General features: G+C 46.0%; 2 protein-coding genes across 2 annotated transcripts; both read right to left on the minus strand.

Moving 5' to 3' along the window:
• Positions 1-265: 265 nt before the first annotated feature.
• Positions 266-1339, minus strand: CHST14 (carbohydrate sulfotransferase 14; the record flags this gene model as incomplete). Its single annotated transcript, XM_079537832.1, has 1 exon — positions 266-1339. The coding sequence occupies one exon, from the start codon at positions 1337-1339 to the stop codon at positions 266-268; it is 1074 nt and encodes a 357-aa protein (XP_079393958.1).
• Positions 1340-14420: 13081 nt separating this feature from the next.
• BAHD1 (bromo adjacent homology domain containing 1) lies at positions 14421-26436 on the minus strand (the record flags this gene model as incomplete). Its single annotated transcript, XM_079536919.1, has 6 exons — positions 24807-26436; positions 21660-22021; positions 19922-20081; positions 18940-19016; positions 16721-16812; positions 14421-14610 (listed from the first exon to the last, which is right to left on the minus strand). Exons 1-6 carry the CDS (start codon positions 26428-26430, stop codon positions 14421-14423), a joined length of 2505 nt encoding a protein of 834 aa, XP_079393045.1. The 5' UTR covers positions 26431-26436.
• Between the last annotated feature and the right edge of the window lie 1277 nt (positions 26437-27713).

Below are 27713 nucleotides of genomic sequence, written 5' to 3' on the forward strand. Positions count from 1 at the left end.
ATCCAGTCCAACTGTACACCTAGCACCAGTATTTCCCCAGTAAACTATGCCCCTTAGGACAACATCTAAATGTTTCTTGGACACCTCCAGGGGTGGTGACGCTACCACCTCCCTGGGCAGACTGTTCCAGTGCCTGATGGCTCTTTCAGAGAAGAAATGTCTCCTAGTATCCAATCTGAACTTCACCTGCCCTGCAGCAACACTCCACCACTGTCTTAGCTAAACCTTGCAGAATTTACTCCAGATCCTAAAGCAAAAAACCACCTCACTGCCTGCAGAATTCGCTGGTGATGTTTGGAAGGGGATAGGCAAAGAGAGTGAAATCCAGGATGTACTTTGGGAGCAGCTCTTTTATCAGCCTGCGCTGGGTGTTGCACAGGTAGTAATGGAGTGTTTCTGCCGTCACCGGCTTGTACCATGACTGCCTTTCTGGGAAGCGGATGAAGGACGGAGCCTGAACTTCCTCCAGGACACGATTGGCGTCCTCATTCAGCCGCTCGTAGGAGCCGATGAAGTCATATCGCACAGCACAGGGCTGGCACAGGTTGTAGATGGGCATCCAGTGCTCATTCATCCTCTCCACCTCTTCGTCCAGCAAGTAGCGGAGAAACTCGGAGAAGGTCACGTCGTCGCCTGCCGACTTGCCCCCATTCTTTCGATACCGTCTGACTATTTCCACCCCATACTTCTGCTGGTACTCCTTGATCTCCCCAAACTTGTTCCTGTAGGCCGACAGCAGCCTCTCGGCCGGGTTCCTCACAAAGACAAACTTGTAGTAGTTCTTCAGGCGGTAGTTGATCTCATCGGGCGTCATGTCCCCCAGGAACACCAGGTCGCTCTTGTGGTCCATCTTCAGCTTGACGTTGACGCTCTCCAGCGCCCCATCCAGCACCTTCAGGATGCGCTTCCAGTTGGAGCAGGCCACCTTGGGCACGTAGCAGTAGAGGAAGCGGTACTTATCGCTGACCAGGAGGTGACGGAGGACTGTCCGCCGCTGCCCGGCCGGCAGCTGCCAGACGCTGTGGGGCATGGCCCGCTGCCCGCACACCGAGCGGATGGTGCGGTTGCGGATGTCCCGCAGCACCTCATGCTCCAGATCCCCTCCATGAGTCTCCACCCGCCGGGAAACCTCCCCGGCCGCCGGGTGCAACGGGAGCGGCTTCACCTCGGCCAGGATGCCCTTCTCGATCATCAAGAGCAGACCGCTGGAGGCCAGGATGACGCCGAACATCAGCATGGAGGGCAGCAGCACCGTGCTGCCGCTCCGCAGGCGGGATCGGCTGCACGCCGAGGCGGCCGCCCGCCGCACCTCCCCGGGAAAGGCGGCCCGCGGCGACATGGCCTCGGAGGCGCCGAGCCTCAGCCGCCGCCGCTCCGCATGCCGGGGAAGAAGACCGGCAGCGGGGAGGGAGGGCGAGGCGGGGCGGCGGCCGGCAGTGACGGCCTCAGGGGCGGGCTGGGGGCTGGCGGCCATTTCGCGGCGTCCCCGCCCCGCTTTCCGCCCTCACCCCCTTTCCTCTCCCTCCCTCCCCCTCTCCCTGCCGCGGCAGGTCCGGCTCCGCCGGCCGGATGGCTGTAGGTGCATCTTGCAGAGCACCCCTGATTGGGCCAGTCTGCCAGCCCATCAGCGCGTGGAGAAGCGGCACTGAAGGACGTGGGGTGGGGGTGGGGGTGGTCTCGGAGGTCTTTCCCAGGCTTGATGATGCTAAGATTCCGTTAATTGTTATGCCGCACGTTGTTTAACCCTTTAACGTGTTGTTATTTGCATGGTTTCAGCAGCTAAAGGGTGAAAGTGATTTAATACCTCGTGTTCTGAACACAGCTGAGAACAGATGTGCCACCACCCACAAATGGAAGGCCAACAGCTCCCCAGACTTCTGCAAGTAATTCCTCAGAGGCTCATCCTTGACCTTGGCCAAGTGAGTAGAGCTGAAGTCCTCCTTACACAACCCTGCCTAAGCCCTAAAACAGGTAAGCTGTAACCAGAGAGGGCAATAAGAGCCACACAGGCAGCCCTAACAGCAGGTAACAGTAGAGACTGCATCTTTGTAGCTGGTCTAAACACAGCCCTTTCTGGAGGAGAAATCACGCCATAGGTGCATTGTTCAGTGTATTTTCTTTCAGTGTGCTTCCAGAGCATACCACCACGCTTGCTCTGCTTAGCAAGGCTTCCAGGGACTCTCTCTGTCAAAAGCTTTCTTAACATCAAGAGAAAGTGGCTTCCACTTAGTTTTCTTTGATCAGAAGCCAAGAGCATTTTGTCGGCCAAGGCAGACAAAGCATTTGTAGCAAAGCGTGAGAGCCTGAAGCTAGATTATTTTTACATTTTAGTTTTATCTCATTGTAAATATTGCATTGGCTTTAGGAAGATAACATATATTCCACACTGCAGTCAGCAGGGCACCTGTAAACCTGTGCTATCTGTAATCAGGTTCCTGATGTGATTTCAGAGAGTAGGTCCAATCATCTCAATTCTGATCTCATCTCAATTCCAGCATAAATTGAAGCTGTGTCACTATGAGTTACCTGTGGCACAGAGACGCAAACCAGCCCTGAATGGAAAGCAGGAAGACTGATCAAATTTAACTCTGGTAAAGGCACTATGCTATTTTCAATGCAGCCAAGGGAAATTTTTATTACTTAGAAGGTAGGCTGGGCTGGCATTGCTTGTTTTCTTTTCTTTCTATTCACTTGTGATATAGAATCATAGAATGGTTTAAGATCACCTAATTCCAACTCCCTGATATAAGCAGGGATACCTCCCTTGAGACCGGGTTGTTCGCAGCCCCATCCATTCCAGGTTGGATGGGACCTATATCCGTAGGTCTGGTGTGATTTCATATGATAACTGAAGAGGAAGCCTTATATGCAGAACTATGGGGATATATGTCAGAGATCTTTTTTTTTTTTTTTTTTTTTTCCCGCAGAAAAGATGCATTTACAACATAAAATGACTCTGAGAAAGACCAAACTTGGGCTACTGGGGGTTAGCTGTAAACTTACACTGCAAAACACAAGTGACAGAATTTAGTTTGCTTGTAGATATGTATGGTGATGACTTCAGTTAGGAGCTTCTCAACAATCCTAATCAGAAACCCTGAAGAATAGCACTTGGCAGATGTGCTGCTTTACCCAACCCCTCTGCTGACTTTGTGGTGATCTTGGACCAACGTTGATACTTGTTTCCCCACTAAAGGTAACTATTTCTGCAGCCTCACCACTCAGCTGGTGCATACTGACAAGCCACAACTAACTGATACTATCAGTGGAGCTTGCTGGAGCATGCAGAGCATTGCATTAAGAAATGACATTCAATGCTGCCTGAAATAAGTCTGTTCCTTTGCTTTTTCACATTAAAAAAAAAAAAAAAAAAAAAAAAAAAAGAGACATCCAGACACCATAAAAATCCACATCTCCTGTAACTCAGCCTGTTTGTCCCCATACCCAACTGCACAGAGCAACCTTCTGAATCCATTCCCACTGTGAGAGCCTGGGAAAACACACAGGCTTTACAGCATGCCCAATGCATTAACCAAGGCCAGCTGTCATTCCTATATATGGGTAAATTAGTGCCTGCACTTAAATTGTGCCTTTCATCCATAGGAATCCCAAAGTCCCTATAAATGGTGCAGAAGAGAGACATACTGACCAGCCTCAAGTCACAGTAAATTTGTTTGAGCACACAGCATTATAGTGAGCTGCTGTCCCAGCACTGTTTATGATGGGCACGCACAGGTTTAAAGCAGGCTGTAGAACTCAGCCCTGGCCATCAGAAATGAAGAAATCCCCTTATAGGGGATGGAAAGAAAAACTGAAAGCCATCCATGTCCTTCCGGCTCAGAGTGAGGCTGGACCCTGACTGCCATCATAGGCACTGCCACATACCTCTGCTTGGACATAGCTAAATGGGCATGATAGGGTGGGCTGACAACTGGACTTGGGAATCTTGGTGGTCTCTTCAACCTTAACGATACCATGATTTGGGTAAGGACGTAGTCATGTCCTCTGCTAACCAAGTATTTCTCTGTAATTCCCCCTTTCTCTGTATGAACCAAAAAAAACTGCAGAAACAGCCTTGTGCAGTGCCTTCTGAACACAACTAAGAATGCATGGGATAATTGTGAGGCATTGCATGTATTTCACACCTGCAACCAATCAGAAGTACACTTCATGTTATACAAGAGTTGTATTTTTTCCAATATACTGCCTCTGCTTTAACTCTATAAAGTGTCAGAATCTGTTTTATTCTCCCAACATAAACTGACTCACCTTTCCAACTGAAAAACTCATTTTAAGACATGTCAAACATGCTGGATGAATATAATAATAATTCAGAGAAGATGGTTATGAGGGGCTAGGTCTATCTTGCCCAGAACAGAAATCACTACTTTCCAGGAAATGTAGTGCTGGAGATCTGCTTATCTTGCATCTGCAAATTAATTGATAAGCAGCTGGCTGAACTTGCAAGGACCTTACGCTGGGTTTAATGCTCTCTTTCCCACCCTGTTGTAATTATAAACTGAGGCTTTTCAGGAAAGCCATTTTTGGTTCCCCTGCCCAAGAAAACTACTACCAGACATGATCAGTGGAAGCCACGTTCAATTTTAGAAGTCAGCAGAGCCCCCAAACTCCCTTTTTCTCATCATCCTCTGTTCCATTTCAAACCCCTCTCAGCCCTTCCCAGACCAGGGCTCTCTCTGCTTCCCAGTTTCACCCACATCAGACAAACTCATGTCTGTAGCTAGATGTGGCCTTATCATCAATTTTCAGTATTGCACATTAAACTCTACATGGCTTTGATAAGAGATCCCATACAAATGGGCCAGGCGTTATTTCCAGTGGGGGAAACAGCATCAGAGGGGTTAACCATCTCATGAAAATACTTTCTTCTCACTAATGCAAAGTTGATAGATTACTAGGAACCCTCCTCCTTCATTACATGTTTTCCTCCCATGCCCCAGCTGAAAGGCAGAAATATCCGTTAAAGAAAAGCAATACTACACAGCAGCTAATAACACTTTTCTGGGTCTGACACCTGAGAGAAGGAAGAAATTGTTCACATCTTTTCATAAAACAAAATTCAACCTGAGTGTCAAAGTAAGAAATAGCAATTTCTTTCCCAGATGAAAGAGCAAAATGGATGTAATCAAGGCTTCTGGGATCCCCAAACACAATGAGATGCACACTGCCCTGTTCAGCTGTTTTAGAAGAAAATGGAAAAGAAATGAGCCCCCAAACTTATTTTACCAAGACTTATTACCATTAAACACAGGGTGCTGCTAGCACTCAATGAGTATCGCCCTGAGTCAGCTCTGGATGAGCAGGGGATGATGCAGACAGTGTTCAACTTGATGGGGACATCTGAAATGGCCCCAACACAGTTGGGTGGTCCTCACCAGAGGGCTGAAAGCTGGGCTGTCTCTGGGTGCTTGGGTTGCTCCTTGGAGATGTATCAGCATGAAGATGGATTAGGAAAGGAGAATTCAAGAGTGGAACATTAAGGAGGAAACTCAGGATACAACTCAGGAGGAAACAGGAACAAGAAAAGAGAAAGCTTCATGCCCTGAAAAAAGAACTGTGATAAAACGTGTGCTGTTTTAATTAGACAAGCTGACTTCACAAGAACTCAATGCTTCCATTTGTCTCAATCAGTTCAGTTTAAAAGAAGCCTCAAAATACAGAAGTCTGACTCCTCTTGCTTCCTTACCACAGGAAAATGAGCCTTTCTGGAAAAGAGCACTAGATAGCATTTCCCTCCCCTTCATCTGTAAATAATAAAAATGGCATGTTTTCTCCAACATTTTAGAGGAGGAAAAAGACAATTAGAAATCTGACACAGGTTCTGCAGTTCTCACACGTGAAGACATAGGAGTAGGGTTTTGATTCTTAAACCTAAGAAATCCATTTTAGACCACAACATCCATTGCAAAGGAGGAAATTTAAGCTGGGAGCAAACTTCCGCAATTATCAGGAAAAAAAAAACTCCAAGTCAGAAGCATCTCCTCTTGTTGCTGGATAAGGGCCGGTATTGCAGGCAGGCCTTGCTGCTGTCCCAAATCTATGTTTCCCTATGCACATGCCTGTGGGGCTGTGGCAGTGGGCACTGCAGCAGTTCCCAGCATTCCCAATCCCATTGGAAAATCTGCTCCCAGCAGGTATTTGGCTTTCATCTTGCAGAGAGGTCAGAACAAAACCCAACCTTGCTTATTTGTGTGCATGGTAGCAGCTAATGCGGTAAAATAAATGGCACTAACATGCCATATAAATCCCTTTTTATAGACTGTAATCGTACAGCGCGGTATTAACTCAGCCCTACTCATTAGCTGCACTCTGGTACTGACAGAGAGGATTTTGGAGCTGTGGTTGCAAAAGGAAAAACATCCTTACCACTCCATATCCCAGCCTGGGATCATATGGGGTCACTTCCATTGTTGGATAAGCAGAAACCTATAAGCTGAAAGCAGAACTCCCTCCCTGCTGCCCTTGTGCAAACAGAAGACAAAGCTTGCAGAAAGCAGGCTCTCTTAACCCTGCTCTGCCAAGCTTTTGCTCGATATCCTTTTAAAAATACCTTTCCCCCCCCATTATAATAGCTTGTGTGTTTTCTAATACTGTATTCCAGTGCCCTAAGACATAACACAGTGGAAAATACTCATCTGCTGCTGGCTTGGTTTAGCATCACTGAACAGATTTGTTTTTAAGAATTATTGGGCATCCAAAAGCCCCTCCAACTGCAGCTTGTTCCTATAGAGCACTCCAAAGAGGTTCACAGAGAAAGAAAAATTAAATACGAAGTGGCAGAGTAAACGGTGCTTCCATGCAGCAGATTGTGTAAATCCAGTTTAAATTGTTTCCTTTATTAAATAGCCTTTCCTCTTATAAATGGATTAGCTGCTTTCACTGGAGGCTCTGACAGAAAAGCCATCTCATCCCTATAGCAACAAGGGACACAAACAGCATGCTCGCTTCCCTGGCAGCTCCTCAGCTCCATATTATCATATTATCTAGCATGGGAAATCTCGGGGGTATTTCCCCTTATTAATTACCTCCTTCAGCACAGAGCAGCAATCAGAGCAGGCACACAAGCTGCTGTGGGTTTGCTTGGCCGGAAGCCACTGCACCATAAGAAGTCACACTAGAAACTTCATGGGACTACATCAAGATCTCCTGATGGAAACAACCCAGGGACCAAAGACACTGTAGAGCCTGGACCTGTGCGACCCTACTCCCTGGGCTTTATGGATGTTCCAATTAGGACACAATTCAACGTCACTGTAAACCATCTCTTCCTCCCCCTCCCCCTCCCCCCTCAGCACCCCCCTATTTTGTTCCCAGAACTTATTTCCCCCCTTCCCACGCACGCAAGGCTCCAGCTCTAAATAGTACACATGATTATTTACAGAAATAACCCACACCAAGGGCCAGCTGCCCAGTCAAGAGCTAAATCACATCTCCCCACTGCTTCGTACTCAGGTCTCAGCACAGCCTCACTGCAGAGGGCACCAAATCGTCAAAGTCACTGCAGCCTTGGGGTGAGCAGCTTTGGCAGCAGGTTTTTGCTTGCAGAGCTGCTCCCCAACACTGTGAAAACTTAAGCTTACCATCTTCAGACCACACTCACCTGCATTCAGGGTGTTTTCCAGCAGATTCTATTCTCATAGAGGTCCTGATCCAGTTGTGTGATTTCAGGCAGGCTATAATTTGCTGCAGCTTTTGCTCCCATTTGGGTTCTTCCTTGTCTTATGGGCACATCAATGGAGACCACACAGTTGTCAGTTCCATTCTTGGTGTGAGGATGGACAGAGCTGGGAGCTGTGGGGCTGGGATGCTCCCGTGCTGACAAAAGCTGATGGCGTTGATACCAAGTAAAAGACACCGAGCATAGTGATGCTCTTTATAAGATGTTTTTTCCTAAGAGAAGAAACGCACTCCTTTACAGTGTTTCTAAAGTACAGATTGATACATCAAGCCTTCCGGAGACTATCTTTGCCACTAGCACCTTCCCTCTCTAAAAGGCAGATGCTTAACAACAATCCCTATGACAGCAGCTGCTGAGAAAAGATTGGAAAAATAGAAGGTAAAATTAATCCCCTTAACCGATCATTCCTTTCTTTGTTCATCTTAGGACTGCATCCCAGCAAGGATGGGGGTGGAAAAGCATTGGAATCACTCCCTAAGTACCCAAGCCCCAGAATTCAGTCCCACACTGGTACTCTCCAAGCACTTAAGAACTTTACCTCCTCTTTTGACAACCCAGGAAAAGAAGAATAGAGTTCCACTGATTTGTTTTCTAAATCAATACAATTTTTCAAATTTATTTTTTAAGAATTACTTCTAATATATCTTTCTCACAGAAGAAGGGTATAGGGAATGTTTTCATTCCATCTGTAAACACTGAAATACAGATCTGGGAAACCAGGGAAAAGACACAAAAAAAGTGCATTTTACAAAATTATCAACTAAAATATATTTTACATGTTTACGTTTCAATTTAAATTCTACCGACTGCATTTTCAGTTTCAAAAAATATTTCCATATCTAATAGATTAAAAAAGCATGAAATATTTTCATTATGGATAAGACATTTCAATTCATTTACATGCTGTTTGCACAACAGCATAAGCAACCACGTGAATCTCAAACAATGTTCTTGGCCTGAAGCAGATTATAACGTGAGAAGTTGGGATTTGTCCTCTTGGGACACAACACAGCCCATTCTATGCCCAGGACAAGCACAATTTCTCTTTTACTTGGGGAGGAGCCAGGACAAAGGTGGGAGCAGAGGGGGAGAGGGGTTCAGAAGGAGGAATTTCAGCGTGTTATTGTGGTTTCCAAGACTGAGTTTCAAATCTGGTTGGTTCAAATCTGGCTGGTGTCGAGCCAGAAACTTTGGGTTCTTTGATCATGGGGCAGTTTACTCAGCCCCTGGCCTGCTGTCTGCCTGTGGAACCCATCTATCTCGAAGTGGGCAGCGAATACTGGCACAGGAACTAGAGGAGCTTATTGAAAGAGCTTTAAACTAGCAATGAAGGGGGAAGGGGACAAAACAGGCCTCTCAAGAGATGAGCCTAGGGGAAAGGTGCTCGAGCAGGGGATGAGGCAGATGACTCATCTGAAATGTGTCTATATCAATGTATGCAGCATGAGCAACAAGCAGGAAGAGCTGGAAATGATTGTGAGTCAGGCTAATTATGACTTTGTTGCTATTTCCGAAACATGGTGGGACCACTCCCATGACTGGATAGCTGGTTACAAGCTCTTCAGAAGGGATAGACAAGGAAAGAAGGGTGGTGGTGTGGCCCTTTATATTAAAGACTGTTTCGATGTAGAAGAACTTGGGGTTGGGAATGATAGAGTGGAATGTCTATGGGTAAGGATCAGGGGGAAGGCCTGTAGGGGTGGCATCTTGGTGGGGGTCTGTTATAGACCGCCAAATCAGGACGAAGAGTTGGATGAGGCATTCTATGAGCAGCTCGCAGAAGTCACGCGATCGCCAGCACTTGTTCTGATGGGAGTCTTCAACTTCCCTGATATATGTTGGAAATATAACATAGCGCAGAGGAAGCAGTCCAGGAGGTTTATAGACTGTGTGGAAGATTGCTTCCTTACGCAACTGGTAGGAGAGCCTACCAGGGGTGGTGCGCTGCTGGACCTGGTTTTCGCTAACAGAGAAGGACTGGTGGGCGAAGTGAAGGTTGGGGACTGTCTTGGGCAGAGTGACCACAGAATTGTAGAATTCTCCATTCTTGGGGATGTCAAAAGAGTGGCCAGCAGAACTACCTTCTTAAACTTCCAGAGGGCAGACTTTGACCTGTTCAGGGAGCTTGTAGCGCGGGTCCCTTGGGAGTCGCTTCTCAAGGGTAAAGGGGCCCAGGAAGCCTGGACGCTCCTCAAGACCGAAATCTTAAAAGGCACAAGAACAGGCTGTCCCTGAGAGCTGTAAGGCGAGCTGCAAGGGAAGATGACCGGTGTGGATGAGCCGGGAATTACTGTTGAGACTCAAGGAGAAAAAGAGAGTCTACATCCTCTGGAAGAAGGGACAGGCTGCTCAGGGAGATTACAAAGAAGTAGCTAAGGTACGCAGGGAGGAAGTTAGGCAGGCAGAAGCCCAACTTGAGCTCAGGTTGGCCTCTGCAGTAAAAGACAATAAAAAATCCTTTTATAAATATATCAATGGGAAAAGAAGAATCAAAGATAATTCTCATCCTATACTTGATGCAGCAGGGAATGCGGTCACTGAGGACGAGAGGGCTGAGATCCTTAATGCCATCTTTACATCTGCCTTTAACAGCCAGATCAGTTATCCTCTGGGCTTTTTATGCCCTGATCTGGAAGTCTGGGACACTGCACAGACTATGCCCCCAGCAATTCCAGTGGAGACAGTCAGAGAGCTCCTCCTCCGTCTGGACTGTCACAAGTCCATGGGATCGGATGGGCTGCACCCTTGGGTGCTGAGGGAGCTGGCAGGGGTGACTGCTGAGCCCCTCTCGGCCATCTATCAATGCTCCTGATTAACTGGTGAAGTCCCAGAGGATTGGAGGCTTGCTGATGTGACTCCCATCTTCAAGAAAGGCTGTAAGGAGGATCCGGGGAACTATAGGCCTGTCAGCCTGACCTCAGTACCAGGGAAGGTTATGGAACAAATCATCTTGGATGAGATTGCACAGCATGTACGCAGAGTCCAGGGGATCAGGCCCAGCCAACACGGGTTCGTGAAAGGCAGGTCGTGCTTGACCAACCTCATCTCTTTCTACGACTGGGTGACTAGTCTGATAGATGAGGGAAGGGCTGTTGATGTAGTGTTCCTAGACTTCAGCAAAGCCTTTGACACGGTCCCTCATAGGCTTCTTCTGGGGAAACTGGCTGCCCATGGTCTGAACAGATATACACTTCTTTGGGAAAGGAACTGTCTACAGGGCCATGCCCAGCGGGTCGTAGTGAATGGAGTGAAGTCCAGCTGGCGACCTGTTTCAAGTGGTGTACCCCAGGGGTCGGTAGTGGGACCTATCTTGTTTAATATCTTTATTGATGACCTAGATGAAGGGATTGAGTGCATCATCAGCAAGTTTGCAGATGACACCAGGCTGGGAGGTGGTGTCGATCTGCCTGAGGGTAGGGCAGCCCTTCAGAGGGATTTAGACAGGCTGAACCGCTGGGCTGAGGTGAATGAGATGAGGTTCAACAAGGCCAAGTGCCGGGTTCTGCACTTTGGCCACAACAACCCCATGCAGCGTTATAGGCTTGGGGATGAGTGGCTGGATGAGTGTGGAGAAGGACCTGGCGGTGTTGGTTGATGCTCAGCTGAACATGAGCCGACAGTGTGCCCAGGTGGCCAAGAGGGCCAACGGCATCCTGGCCTGCATTAGAAATGGTGTGGCCAGCAGGAGCAGGGAGGTGATCATCCCCCTCTACTCAGCACTGGTGAGGCCGCACCTGAGTACTGTGTTCAGTTTTGGGTTCCTCACTACAGGAAAGATGTTGAGGTCCTGGAGCGTGTCCAGAGAAGGGCAACAAAACTGGTGAGGGGTCTGGAGCACAAGTCTTATGAGGAGCAGCTGAGGGAGCTGGGATTGTTCAGTCTGGAGAAGAGGAGGCTCAGGGGAGACCTCATTGCACTCTACAACTTCCTGAAGGGAGGTTGTGGTGAAGAGGAATTTGGCCTCTTCTCCCAGGCAAAAGCAGGACACGGGGCAATGGCCACAAGTTGTATCAGAGGAGGTTTAGGTTGGACTTAAGGAAGAACTTTTTCTCTCAGAGAGTGGTCAGGCACTGGAATGGCCTGCCCAGGGAGGCAGTGGAGTCGCCGTCCCTGGCAGTGTTCAAGAGGTGTCTGGATGATGTGCTGCGTGATATGGTTTAGTACTAGTGGTGGCAATGGTGATGAGGAGACAGTTGGACTGGATGATCTTATAGGTCATTTCCAACCTTGTGATTCTATGATTCTATGATCTTTCTCCGACTGTGCAGAAATGCTCAGGGTTGCCTGGCCAGTGGGTCTTGATGAATCCTTCATCAGATGGCACTTGGGTTAGTGGAAGGCAGCTGCAGGCAACTCACCTGCTTCAGGCTAGGTGTCAGGAATCCCTACCAAGTCAAATGTGTGTATTTAAGACCATCAGTCACCTTTCCATGCTGTTACCACATGCCCATGGCCCCAGGGCACAGCCACTCTGTTCCCCCATCACCCTGTATCATGACGGCAGGAATGGCTCTGTTTCTCCAGTGTCCTCCCTCTCCGCAGGGATCCCATCCTCCAACATCTCCATGCTCCTCCCTTCCCCATGCCATTTTCATCCACCCAAAAGAACTCCTGACTCCCACTGGGCGATATCGCACCATGCAGCCCAACTAAATCATTCCAAGAGACCATCAGTGCCCAAGCTAATTGTTAAGGAGAAATCTGAGCAATTACTTTGACACTAACAGTATCTTGAGGTATAAACGAGATAAGATACTTAGCCCATGAATTCCTGCCCACGCACCTAGCATCAAGCCTCCTGAAGCTGGGCATTCTCCCTTGGGCAAGGACAACAGGGTTTTTCCAACATCTTCTCCAACACTCAGCAGAAATCGTTCCCTCAGCAGCAGAGAGATGCATTCCCTGCTGTCCCACTATGGTGGGTGCCAGTTCTCATCCTCTCTTTTTATGTCCTCTTCTTCTAGACACTTTCCCCTCTTTGGTATGTAGAGCAATTCTGGAGATCTACAGCATTAACAAGCTATTTGCATGTAACAGATTTGATGCCATGGGGTTTTCTTTCCAGACCAGGCGTGCAGCTGTTGGATCAAGCCAATGCTGTTCCCTCCCACATCCACTGACAGGACAATGTTAAAGCAGTTTCAATACTTCCACTGTTTTACATGAGTTCAGAAGCCCCGCAGAAAGCAGAAAAATGCAAATCCCTACAATTCCAATAAGTGGCTTCAGCCAGCAGGCACACGGGCTAATGCAGCACTGGTTCTCTTTCTTTACATTAGTGCAATCTAAATGTGGATTCCCAGCTTGGTGTGGCTGACTCAACGGACTCTGTTACATTGTCCTTTGGTTTGGTTTAGAATCAACTTCAACAGTTTGCATTGAGATAAGCTAAAGTCTACTTAGGATCTATACATGTAAGGCAAGAGGCAAAGAAATATCTATGAGGCTCAGGTTACATTTTTCAATGCAAACCCTTCCCCAATACTCAGTTCCTTTCAGGAGCCACAAAGCCACTTTGGTGAGCTTGCTCAGATGACAGGATGAGTTTGGAGATGGGGAGAAAGCTGCAGCGCAGCACTGAGACAGCTCTGCTGGTGGCTTCAATGAGAAACTCAGGGTCAGAACAGAGACATAAAGGGGGGTTAAATTATTAAAAAAAAGCTAAAAGCAACACTTTAAGTGTTTGTCATCTAGCTTCTTCACAATGAGAAGATGGTGTTAAAGGACATTACAGACGAATGAACTGGACGAAAGAGTAAACCCACTTCTATCTCTAAAGCTTTCTATGCTATATGAGCAAGCAGTGCTCAGAAGAGAAAACCTGGTTTCCACCAACGGAGCCCACTTGGTGCGCTCCCAGCTTTAGGGCAATGCACATCTGCTGCAATCCTGTGGGTGTGGGTACAGCTCTCCACAATGTCATGCCAGGACATAAAGCCATCAATCCCGCCAGGTCCTTCCCTGTCTCTGAGCTGGAGCAGATTTCAAAGTCTGGCTGCCAAGCCTCAGTCCAAACAGTGAGTTGCAAAACAGTTCTTAAGAAGGTGAGGGGAAGAGAAAGATGAGGAAGAAAAAAAGGGAATAGCTCTTCCTTGCAAAACCTACTCAAGTGTGACTCAAGGCTACTCTGCATTCAAGTAGCCTCAAAAGCAACTGCTGTATTTTGAAGAAGCTCTCGCTCACCAGGAATCCTCTCTCTTTCTTTTTGGACAGAGGAGGCTCCTGCAGTCTGCCAAGGAACCGGTCTCAGTCCTCCCACTTCACACGAGGACACGAGAACCACAGGACTATTACAGCTTGACTCACATAACACACCACCACATCCCTCCTGTGTCTTCCCACCACTCCCACCAACAATGGCTCTGATTCAGCTTACTGGCTTTTATCCCCTACAAACCCTTCCCAATATATGCATCTCTAGATACATATATAGATATAGATTTACATATGCAAGTACCTATATCTATATACATATATTTATTTTTAACGTCTATATTTTCATTTATGCTTTTAACGAAGTGCTGTGCTTTCAACCACTGCCTTCCTCCACAGGAATCTGCTCCCATGCACGCCTTTCAGTCCAAGGAAAGAGCACTGAGAGCTCTTGGTTGTGAGCAGCACAAGATAAATGGGTGGGAGCACACAGATGTCCCAGGCTGCCGTCCTGCCATCAGCTCCCCAGCGCTGCTCACCCTCACCACAGTCTCAATGCAGAGCCATGCTACTGTGGATTCTTCAAGATGCGCCCGTGTCTGAAATCGTAGACATGACGACAGAGAAAAACCAGCTCAGGGTCAGTGTCCTCAGGCACCTTGCGGTGCAGAGGTGTGGAGTATTCTTCCGAGGGAGGAACCATGATGGCTTTCCTGCCAGGGATCCCTTCGACTCGACGCTTTGCCAAGGCACAGAATCTGCAAAGTAATCGCATCGGAAGAGTTAGTATGGATTCACATCATCTTTCACCACACAACTTCTGCTGTTTGTGTCAGCCTTTCTCATGAGAGTGGCTGCCCAAGGATAAAGGGCACAGGGGAAGGGAACATGTAGGAGAATTACCCTTTGCTCAAAAGCAGGACGGCTTTTGATCCCACACTGAACCATACAAAGCAGTCCAATAGTCTTGCTTTCTATACTGGCAGACTCCATCCAGTAGGAAAGATGCTCCAGCAATCCACTTCACCTTTACTACTTTGGCCTTGTTTTTGTTAATTACCTTCCCCAAAGTCTGGCACATCAGGCCATCATTTAGACAGATGCAAGTGAACTGAGTACAACAGGTACCGTGTTTTCTTCCAGCTACCTTCATGCAAGATTGGGACAAAGCATTTAAGCTGGAGGGTCGAATACAATTTTCTCATCCAAAGCTCACGATAAGGGCCACTCCTTCCTTGCTGTTAGAGCAAGATCTTGGAGTACGTATTGACTTCAGGTCCTGGTGACCAAATGCTGCATGCCTACATACAGGAGTCAAAGTCAGGTTACAGACAAGCTCCTGAGTCAAGCTAAAAAGAACATCAGTTTTGTAAACACTCATGCCAGTTTCACACCACACTGTATACATGTATTTCCCTCACAAACAGGTTTTCAACATCAACTATCCAGTTGAAAAAAAGCTGGTTGAAGCATGGCATATCAAGTAGCTCTAGGTCAGGGATAAACCTGTCCTCTACACCAGGCTAAGAGCAACAGGAAAAAAGCTTCATTCTATCAACTGTACTAGCACTTCTAAGATTAATAAACCGGTGGGAAAAAAAGATATCTGTATTCTGGGTGCTTTGCTGTTCTCAGTGTTGTTCTCCTGTTGTTGCAGGACACTTCAACAACCCTTCTGCAGGAGCTTGTGGTACAGACAGATTTTGTGGCCAGCTGATTTTGCATCCTACATTAGTAAACCCTTTGGTAAGACTGACCAAGGACAAAAACCATCTCTGAGAATTGATGTAAGTCAGCTTCAACTACAACTCCTAAATAACAAAGCAGCCTCTAAAAACCTTTATTTCCTTGTAGGACTTCCAGTGTAAGCAAAGGATAAATTCAAGAGGCCTTCAGGATTCTCAAAGGTGACCTTATCCACAACAGCACAAAAAAATTCCTGCCTATTGGCAGGAAATTGGCAGGAATTGTTAGAAAGGAAATGAGTTGTCTGAATCCAAAGTCTAGTTTGCTTTTTAGTTTTCAGAAAGAACAAGATCCATTTTAAAACGAGCTGGAAAAGTTTGTTTTTAGAAATTCAAATAGTGGAGCCTTAGGTTAGAAGCAAAACAGCAAGCAGAGAGACTTAAATGCTCCCTCTCTGTAGTAAGACTCAAAAGTCAACCAGGTATGCCCAGCAAAACTGAAGACATTTCAAGCACTATTTTATGTTACCAACTTGTGTGCCTATTCAACCCTCATTTTCTGAAAGATTCATATATCCAAGGCTGGCAGTCTTAAATTTGAACACTCTGATATTCGTATTGACCAAGTTTAAATTTAATCAGCCAAAGCTTATCTGTAAGTGCTTTAGTCAATAATCTGACTGATCCTTTTGTCAAAAAATCACTCAAATTTGCAAGCACATATACAAGGATCCAGTAGCAATACTGATATATCAGAAGACATTCTAGCTAGCCATAGCATCTGTGTATCACTGGGGATGAACGTACAAGGCGACTTCCAGACTTGCTCAGTTTTAATTTACCACTGAGTTAAGCCCCAGCACTATAGGTTTTCCTGTACTGTCCTCCATTGATGCCCACATGTGAAGATACCAAAATCATCCATTCACAAGCATTTGTAAACCCTTTAAAGCATCTATCATATACAAAACAATGATATATGTAACAAGTCTAGCATGGAGGAAGCACTCCCAGGTTACAGTACTGAACCTGTACACAGAGTGAGCGTATCCAATTATACCTAGACTGAAGTCTGTAGGGCAGGGACTATTCTGCTGGGTAATGGCTGGAAAAGGAAAGAATGACAAGTGCTGGAGATAGATGCAGGTCTCGGGAACAGCAGCAAGTTAAGAGCACCACCTACCTGCAGTACTCTGCAAAGGTCAGCACGTAGCACTTCTCCTCTATGCAGGCAACACTGTTTTCATCCTGATGTCGGGATGCAAAGATCTCATTCTGCAAAAGAAAGAAGGAGGTCACCTCGCTGGCCAGGAGCCCCAGGGAGGTAAAGGCAGCTCTACGCCATTACCTCAAAGGGGAGGCAACAAAAGCATGCTCAAAGCAGATATTCTTTAGAGCCAATATTTCCAATAATACTGACGCTTTGCAGGTGTCCTGTGACCCACTTATAGTGAGTACCAGAATTTTTTCCAGCAACCCATCATTTAACACCCCTGACACTCTCTGTGAGCCCAAGTATTCACACTCACCTCTCTTACAGAGAGCACAGGAAACTAAAGAAGACAACTCCTACATATGCTGCTTTTGCTCCAACTTATCCTAAACTTGACTTTGTACAGGGTTCATGTGGGCAGAGCCATCACACTACATCCAGAAAACCCAGTGAGTGATGCTTCTGCAAGCAGGAGGTTGGAGCACCCCCTACCCACACATTCCTCTGAGCTCCCAGGGAAGTTCTTCATTCATTTTCCCTTTCCTGTGCTGGAAACACTCCCCAGTCATTTGTAAAGCTAAGGGTAGAAACAGAGGTTGAATGGCACTTTGTCATCTTAACTACTGGCCTGTCACGCAGTATTAGGGCCTTCCTAATTTATTTTTATATCAAAGATAAAACAACCTGTTCTTTTCTCTCTATTTTTTTCATCCCAATTCAATTTAAAAGACTGTTTTGGGGAAGGGAGTAGTAATAGCCATTTTTCTCCCAGGGCAGTTTAGGAAACTTGGCTCTGGTTAGATATGGGGCAACGCAGATGGAACAATTTTAAAGAATCTCAGATGTAATTAGATCAGCAAAGATGATCTGAGGCAATAAGGATGCTTTGCACAAGTTTGGAAGTGTTACCTGCAGGCTGTACTCCTGCTGACAGCCCAGAGGAAACAGTTAAGCTCTAAACAGGGCCACTGTTTGGGAACAAGCTTAATCAGAGAAACTGAAAATGCCACATCCTACTTCTGCACATTGAGGTTTTGCTCTACTCCTCACTTCAAAATTATCTGAGTCATCTTTGGCAAGCCTATCGCAGCTACGCAGCCTACAAGGCAATCTCTCATTTGAAGTCTTGTGTAATTAAGCAAGTGTGCAAAAAAAGTGGTTCAGTTCCTCCTGAACTGAATACTAGTGCTCTCTCTGCATTAAAATGCAACTAGTCATGCTTTTAATTATGGACCAGAAAAATACAAGATATCACATTTTGATTTAGGAATTAATCTGCGCTCTTCAAATCAGACTGGTACAATTCCCTGGCTGCTCCCCAGACCTGTACTCCCATGCTTTTTTCCTTTTAAGTAGAAGGAAAAAAAAAAAAAAAGCATCAAGGATTTTGGGGAGTTGAAAACAGCAGTAAATATTCATTTTCTAGCTTGGAAACAGCTGTTCTGCCACCCAAAGCAAGTCCAAGCAAAGCTGAGTAAGGTGTGAAGTCACAGTGACTCACACATTTTTCTTTTTAAAAGTGAATTCCTTTACACTGGCACAACATCCTCAAATCAGTCTTAAGTTCTCATCATAAATCTACACAGGGGTCAGATGATGCATCTGCAATTCTGTACAGATTTCTAGAACCGAAGCAGCAGCAGATTTGGGGGTTTTTATTGTAAAAAGGCAGCACGTGACAGAGCTATTCCAACATACTGCATAATAAAAACTGTGGAATTTCACTGGGAGTTTTTGCATCAAGCTCTGTGTTTCTGCATGGATTAGAATGCTCTTTTTGGAAAAGCATCTGATCTTGATTCAGTGTAAACTCAATTCTCTTTACTCTTAAGGTGGCAGATCAAAAGTTTTCACTTGATGCTCAGGATTTTCTCAGACTGAAGGTAGAAGCATTAAGACCTAACACAGTTGGGCATATGAAAAATGCAGAACTCCTGTTATGCAGTTATGCATGGCAGTACAGTAGACGGGGGAAGCCCATGTGCTGGACACCACTGCTTCACAAATCTGGCAACAGCTGCACCGCAGCCAAGAGACAGCTCAATTTCACTCAAATGAGAAGCTAAGCCTCCTGAGTTTGAGGCCAACCAAGAATGCAGGAAGATCTCAGGCTACTCCCCCATTTCTTGCAAAAATGTGGGATGTACCAGGAGACCCCTTGCCTCAAGTTCCACATTTGGATGTCTCACCTGATGCATACTGGGATTGCGGCCTCCCTGAGTGTGCTCTGGTCTGTAATACCACAGGAGGCTCATCATCAGCTCCCCTGCAAGAAGATTTATTCCAAGATGTCAAGAATTGGTTTTGCTGCAGTGTTTTCCCACCAACATCCTGCTTCCTTCTCCTGCTTCATCCCTTTCATTTCCACAGCTCTCACGTAGAGACAGCTGTGTTGTGATAAATATTTCACACTGAATTAGGTATCCTTTTCTTACAGCAAGGAGCTGCATTAAGTCAGTCACACTGCTATTCCATTGCACATTCACCCCGTTCTACTTCTGTTACATCATCACAGAGGTGAGTTATGCACAAAAATCAAATGTTTCCCTTAAAGTCTCCACTCCAGCTCGTGGTCTGAAAAAATGCTTATCCAAAGCTTGGTGCTTGTGGTATTAATTCCCACATTAACACCACTGCCACTTTCTACAAAAAACAACTTTTCTTCCTTTTAAGCTTGAACTGTACCTTGAAATATTTGGCACAGCATTCTTGACTTAACCATCAGTAATCAGATACAGGACCTTAACATCAAAACCAAACACTCAAATGACTCTTTTCAGGGCCCACCAAGAACTTCTGCAGATGTGCCCATGCCTCATAACAACCCTCAGCCCAAAAGTTGGCTAGAGCATCTGAATAAGCAACAGCTCCTGAGATGCCTACTTCTGTGGAATTATAAAGGAAATCATTGCTAAGATCGCAGTTGGCAGATATTATGTGCTTTCATGACCAGAAAGATTTTAATTACCAGTTCCAGACCAGTGATTAAAGAGATCCTAGAACAACTAGAACTAAAGCCATGGAACTAACCACTTCCCCTTTGCCACCCAATCTGGCAGCAGCAGAGTGCATCAAAAAGCTTGCAGCTCTCCAAGATACATCACCTCCCTGGTTCCAGCTTGCTCTCATCTGCCTAACGCAGAGGCTAAATGGACCCTTTCGCCACAGTACCTGTTTTGGGGTCTTCCCACAGTGCCGATATCTTCGCAACATATGGCATAGATTTCTTCCTGGGTCCTGATTTCAAGAGGACAGTATCTCGTACCCGGATAATCTCTCCATCTCTCTCCACAGCCTGATAGCTCTTGCGAACGGCTGGTTCAGGTTCATTCTACAGCATTGGCACACAAAAGAAAGAGCAACCCAAGCATACAAGCAAAAAGTTAGTTTACTGTTTGCTAGCCCAATCCAAGATCCTTTGGTCCTGCTGTGAATTAAAAACTTGCCTAAACCTGCTCAGAGCCAAGTCTTTCCAATTCAAGAGAGCTCCAAGAGAAATCACACGGTGTAAGGCCACTCACAGCATCCCTATTTCCACTTTGTTGGCTTATAAAAGCAAATTTTGGGTCAGAATGATTACTTCATCTATGGGTAGGGCATTTATACATAATGAAAGTTCATCATGGAGTAGCATCCAAATGTATGTAAGCTATCTGTGGTTATCATTCGCAAAGCGAAAGACAAAACTATTCTTCCTGCCTAGTCTGGCAGAAAGGAACAGGTCATCAACTAGACAGTAGGTCTCACAACAGGTCTCACAAAAGTACACACCTGTGAAACTAAAACCCTTTCAAATCAAATCAAGCTCTTTCAGTTCTGTAGGTAAAAAGCACAGTGACAAGTCTGAACAGTGGATAAAAGAGACCCATCTCCAGGTGCCATGGACTTTACCCTCGCACACCCCTTGGTGCCAGAGTACATCCCTGAGAGCTAAAGCTACAAACCCTCCCATGGATAATGCTCTCAACAGCTTGAGGCTGTGCCACTGCATCAAGTGTGTACTGTTGGGCCACAACTTCCATTGCTGTGACATTTAGTTAGCACGGTCAATGCCTTGTCCCACCTTCCCAGACAGCAAATGGGTTCTGATCTTCATGCCCACAGATCTTACATTATAAAATGAAGGATATTAACTTTTCTTTCAATTTAGTTACTAGAAGCAAGCAGACTTTACTGCATTACTACAGTAATTACATTTTCTGTCAGGAAGTCTCCCATTTTACAGCAGCTACTCTCTGCACCTCAGTGCAACAAATGAGTAAGTGCAGTTGAGAAGACTTCAAAGGAGTGACTGTCCATGCCAATGTGTAAGTTACCAATTAGAGGCTACTGAATGCTAGAAAAAAAATCCATCCGGGAGTCAGGAAACTGTTTCAGTCCTCTGTGCGTTCTGGGAGATCTCTGCTGGACTATGGACACTATCTGTGAGAAAAACAAGTTTACAAGAGCTACCTTTGGACAGCTGCTTACAGCAAAGCTAAAACCTTCCTCTCCTCAAAACAGGTTTGACATAGCCCAGGAGGAAGAAGTTGGAGGATGATTTCCCTGTAAGATGGACTCACAGGTGCAGCAGGTAAATGCCAAATTATTCATCATGACAGCATTTCAACTGATGCTAGCAGAGGAGTGGCAGGTTTTCCATCCTCTGCAAACTGTCCATCATGCTGTGCAATGTAATATGAGAAAAACAAAGCCAACAGGTCAGCCACAAAGCCCAGCCCTGCTGATCCACAGCTTGTCTTCTAGAACACTGGACATCTAACAACCACCACTACCCTGAAACAGAAGCCAAAACCCTCCCCTCTCTGTCATCTTCTACCTCTGAAGATACACATACAGATATGGGTACACCAAAAAAAAAACCACGACAAAACAAAAAATCAAAAACAACAGCACTCCAGACACCTACCACAACATAGACAGCCTTTTCGCAGGCTGTGCCAACAGGTATCCAGCCATTGGTGGCCCTTCGCCTGCTGATGCGCTGTTGCTTTGGATGGGAATGGCCTCCCACTGTTTTGCTGTCAGAGGCATGCAGACAGCCTGGCGTATTTCGGAGACCGGATTTGGAGCCACTGGGAGGCTTTGAGCTCTGGGGACATTCACGGGCCATGGTCTGAGGGTCAGAGTTGGGGGTCTGCAGATGAGGAACAGGTTCTGCAGCTGGCGGCACACTGGGTACAGGACATCCTGAGAGCGGGTGGGCAGGTGACGCAGGGTGCCCTGCCACCGGAATTGTGAGGTTCAGCTGGTCCAGAGACTTGCAGCCTTCTAAGAGAAGGGAAGAAAAAGAGATTATCTTGTTTGAAATTTAAGACTACTACACAGTCAAGACTGTCCCATAGTACCGCCATTTTCCCCTGAAGTTCTCTTTATGGCTGTAACGCAATTAAGGCCCTTCACATTGTAATTTCATTTTGCACTGTCAAGGGATTCCAAAAGTATGTATCCTTATTTCTAAACTTCCAACGTCTTGCTGCTGATGACACTGCACTACAACAAACCCAGCCGAAATTCCCCAGAGTCATGCCAGCCAGTAATATACAAAAGGCTGGCCAGAGTCCAAAACAACTCCAGACTGTCAAGACATATAAAAGAAATAAAAGGCTTATCAAAATGATAGGAAGGATTAAACCACACTAGCAGAAGAAGCAAGCTTCTTTCCAAAAGTTGAACTCAAGTAATCAGGGGAAAATTGAGAAGATTCTTCAAATTAACTCCTGAAACATGAAAAAATAATAGATCAAAACTATATAAAATCACGCAAGTTGCTGCTTCAACAAAACTATGTCCCCAAAACACATTAGTAACCACAACAGGTAAGCAATCTGGCTGATGCTGCCTCTCAAAAGCATCTAGAACATCTCATGCTACTCCAGAAGGCACAAGACAAGCCCTCAAACCAAGTCGTGGCTAAGAAAAGAGCAAGTTAGACCAGAATTACCCGGTGTCAGCAGAAAGAGAATTCCCAAATGATCTAACATGCAACCCTAAATCTGAATACATGCTTTCTTAGGGTGACCCAAGGGCAGCTTTCATCAACCTCCTAGAGATGCCTGTAGACAGGAACACAACATCTCTGTGGGAGAATGCTGCTGCACAACACAGAGCTATATAGAAAAAGGTAACAAAGATCATCCACCTGGCCTCAGCAGGCACAGGGCAGTGAATCACGTTGTGCCTGTTTCACTCACAAAAGCCCTTTTAGGTTGGAAGTTGAACACCTTGAGTGTACTAAGACAGAAAAGCAAACCACTTTGTACATAACACTGGATCCTGCATATCAGGGTGGGATCTCAGATGGGAGCCTATATTGCTTACAATCAGAGTAATCCTTTAATTCCTTAAAATAACCCATTTGAGGGAAGGATGAGAATTCAGAGGCACACACATATGTAAAAGCCAATATCTAAGTATAAACCCCTGTTAGCGTGTGGACAAACCTCCTTCAGTCTGAAAAACAAAGTCTAAATTATTCAGATATTAAAGCTTTTAAATCCAAGTTGCTCATGTGAAGAAAATAAAAAATCAAATATATATGTATTTGATATACGTATACATACACATATATATAAATAAAGTCAGCTTTAAATCAAAATGCACTGCATCCAAACACCTGCTAGGAAAGGAAACTATTCTGCCACTTACTCCTCCACAAAGAGAAAAGACTGTATACACCTGAACTATTGCTGCCAGCACCAGAAGGAATCACCCTGTTTTCAGGGAGGGCTGAACTCTCAACAAAACTCATCTGTACTGCTGAGTCCTTTGTGAAGCTGGAGGCAGTGGCGTGAAAAGTTTCAGGAACTAAGTATTCTGACATGATCTCGGGGAACTATGCAGAAAAGTGTCAGACAAGAACACACTGCTGAACTTGTTGTCTTGCAAGCTTTAAAAGACACTAACACTGCCTAACTCCTGCTGTAGGAAGCAGCACCATGACAGCAAAGATATTTCAGGAATATAGAAATTATATCTCAACCAAATGCTCCCATGTTTCAGTAGTCTCCTACAACGGAAGATGACAAAGCCTTACTTAAACTGAGAGCTGAACCAAAACTCCATCCGCCTACCTGAAAATCTGTTTGGAGTAGCTAAGTCATGCCTTCCTTTGACTCGAACACGTGCACGTAGTTAACTGAGACATCAATGTTTACACTCCCAGCAGCTGAAGCAGCAGCTTTGACTACAGACTGCAGCACTAGCAAGCGGCAGCGCCTAGCTTGATGGCTTTTACACAAAGCACTGGTGTCTGGTAACCACAGCACAGCAGTTCAGCTTTAAATATTTCAAAAAGATGGATTTTAATAGCAAGGGCAGAGTGCCGACAATGTACAAAGTTAGAAAATAAAACCCAAACAAACGGGACTGAAATAGGCCAGGCAAACAAGTACCCTACATCTTACACTATTGCTTGCCCCCACTTCAGTGCCTGATTTTCCAGTGTTGTTAAACACGAAGCATAGGACTGCTGTCCACCAAGCTAACAATGTACCAGCACTTACATCACTACAAAGAAATTCAAGCATCAGTTCAACCAGCAGACTCAAACTGAATCACTGCACAGCCCTGCCAGGTCAGATCTATAAAGCCTTACAAGACTGCATCCCCTACACAGCTTTCAACATCAAGAGTCTTAACAACGGAGGCACTGCCTGCTTCCCCACACTGTTCTGCAGGGATGATTCAGTACCAAGAGCAAGCTTTTGGGAACAGAATGACACCATGGTGCAGCAGGATAGAGAGAAGCCTTGCGGAGCATCTAGGAATTGAAACCACTCTCATTTTACACAGATCAAAGCAGCTAGTTCCAGTGCAACAAGTCATGAGTCATCTCCTCACTGCCTCAAATCTTTCAGCAGTTCCATGCCTTCCACACCAACAGGATCTTTCAATGGAGAGAAACCCTCTGGGCTAAAAATAGAGGGAGGATTCTTTTTGATCCATGGCAGAGATCTCAAACTTTGGTAAGCCACAAGATAATCACCACTGCCCCAGAGAAGCCCTCATCTTGCTCAGTGTTCCTAGGAAAACAGCCTCGTGCTTTGCACCTTACCTGCTGCAAAAGGCATTTTGTAGGGGTAGCTGTTCCGTCCTGTGTGCACACTGCTGATCCTGCCATCCGGCACATGTACAACACCACAGACACTGTAGCTGTTGATGGCTGTTCCTTCTCCACAGCAATATGGGGAGCTGCACCAGTGGAGTGGCTGGAAATGAGTGCCTGATGGCAAGGAACCAGGCGATACCAAGAGCCCTTCACAGGTAGCAGGCTGCGAAAGTTCATCCTTGGGGTAAACTGAGCAGTGAGAGTAGCCACGGTATCCACTTTGGCCATAACAAACATAAAACCCGTTCAACGGAGCCAGATCTGAAGATTCATAGAGACAGCCACAATCTGTGTGATTCCCAGGAACAGGCAAAGGGGGGAACTGCTGCACAGGAAAGGAAGGCTGATGAAATTCCTGTTTGGGAGTCGGGGATTTCTCTCCAGGTCTTCCATATTCTGGCTTCATGGAAGCTTGCCCACCCATGAGCAAAGGCAGTCTATGGTAGAAACCCTCCATACTAGACTGCGATTCATAAGGGACAGGCTGGGCTGTCCTGTAGAGCCTAGAGGAGTCCTGCTGTTCTGCTTTCCCAAAAGCACCCAGAGTGAGCCCTCGCCAGCTGTGCTGACCTTCCATTTTTAAGCTGGCCGCTTCCTTTTTGGACTTGACACAATTCTTCCTATTGGCTTTGGCCCATTTGAGCGTAGACTTTGAGCAGTGGTTCTCAGACTTGCCCTCTCCGTCTGACTTACTCCTCTGCTTCAGGGGCTGGTCTTTCTCATGGGTCAGCTTCAAGAAAGCCACAGCGTTCAGGCTGGCCAGTCTCTTTGGGGTGGGATGATAGGAGATGGCACTATCCTCTCTCCTTAACCCGTCATCAAAGACCTCATCCAGTGAATGGTCACAGCTATTGTATTTCTGACTGGCCTCATGTCGATTTTTGCCTTTACCTGTTTTCACAGCTGTCTTTTCCAAGGCAGGCCAGCTGTCACCTGCCTTGCAATGCATGCTCTTGGCAGTACAGTCTCCACTGGCTTTGGCAGGGTCCCTCCGAAAGCGCCTGCCAGACAACAAGCCATCGTCCCGCTCAAAGAGCAGATTGTTCACAGCCTCCGCATTCAGAGAGGCCAGTCTGCGTTTCCTGGGCTCTGAAGGAGCAGCATCAAGGTCTTCCTCTGTCCCTGGATAAGTTACTGTGCACTTTTCCCCAGCTGAATCACTCTTGCCCGCCCCCACAGGCTTAACTTGTTCAGCAAAAAAGGTGGACCCCAACTCTTCCACCCAGCTGGGAAGTTCCTTTTTTTTGCAGCTGTGGGTCTCTTTTGACAGAGATCCAGCCACATCCTCCAGCCTGGTGAGAAGCACTTTGCAGGTCTTTTTGTTCACTGAAGGGAGCAGACGTTTCCGCAGCGGGTACGTTTTTCGGACTTCCTGCAAATTCTTGCTTTTGCTTGTCCCCACAAATCCACTCAAACTGCTGGCAACCTCAGTGGCATCCCTGTCCTTTTGCTCGCTACACTCCGCCTGAGTCCTGTCCATCCTCCCGTTGCCTGTGGGTGATGAAACCTGGCCAGCAGAACCAGCTGGACGTTTCAGAAGGAAAAGTTGTTTCTTCCGGGCATGCGTCATAGGATCAATGTCCTGAGAACAAAGAGAAGAAAGCATACCTATTAATACAGACAAGAGGGACTCATCTCCTCACAACACATCAAGTGCCAATTAGGAAATACTTGGGGAATCGTGTTGCTATACACAATCAAGCCTTTTTGGGTGACAGGCAGTTAAGCCAATTAGGAGGCAGGATGCAGTGAGATGTGGGTTAATATTAAGCTACAGAACACGATAGTAATTAAAGGTGAGGTAGTACAGGAGCCAGCTTTACCCAGCTCCCAGTTCAAGTAAGTTCCCTACTAAAGCAACACTGCCTTGAACATCTACAAACTCATATCTAGTAAAGATCATCTGAATCCTGGTCCAGGGCACACAGTAGAGATAAATCCCAGGTATTTGACTGCTTGCACGTTGTTACAGGCAGGTGGTTTCATTGTCACCTGAAACAATTAGAAGAAAAACAGAGTCCACCTACTCACATAAAAAGTAAACTTCATCTATTAAACAGACCTATCAACATTAATAGATTAAATACATGCAAATTCCTGCACAGGTTAGAACCTGTCTACCTGTTGCTGTTGTCTCTTTCTTAGTTGCATTTTACAAAATCTGTGGACACTGTTCAAATTATCATGTTTGGCAGAGAAGCTTGAACAAATATCACATGCTTTCAAAACACATTTATAGAAGGAAAATAATTAGCTGCATAACATTCCTGATTTTTCATTTAGATGGTATGTCAAGACATCCTTAAAACAGACACAAATGTCTGAAATATGAAGAGATAAGATTCTTTGTGCTGGGAGAGGTTTGCACAGAGAGGAAGCACCAAAGAAAGGCAGACAAGCCCCAAGTGCCTTTATCTGGTATCAGTAGCAGAGGTTGGTTGCCCACCTTCCATCATGCCCTAGGCTTTCTGGCTACTCCAAGAGCAGCACCTTACTGCTGAGTGGGCTCTGAGCAGCTGGTAAGCAACAATAGAGGAATAGCTTCATCCCAGCAGTTTGTTCGGCCAGGTGCTGGCTTCAGAGCTATGCAAGCTAATACTGATTTTTCGTTTCCCCTTGTTTCTTTCTAGCAGAATAGTTACTGTGCCTTTGTACTCTTGTGTTTCAACTTCAGCAAGTGACATGTGGATGTGACTGACCTGTGGTAGGCTTGTGTCAAATATTTGAGGGATTAAGTGATGCTGCAGTCCAAAAGAACACGTATTCACAGAAGAGTTTAAAGGCAAGAAGGGATACAGCAGGCAATATCTACAAACATTTTAAAAAGAAAGTCTAATTGACTAATACAGAAAT

The sequence above is a fragment of the Tetrao urogallus genome (genome assembly GCF_951394365.1).
Source record: "Tetrao urogallus genome assembly, chromosome: 6".
In the NCBI taxonomy this organism is placed as follows: Eukaryota; Metazoa; Chordata; class Aves; order Galliformes; family Phasianidae; genus Tetrao; species Tetrao urogallus.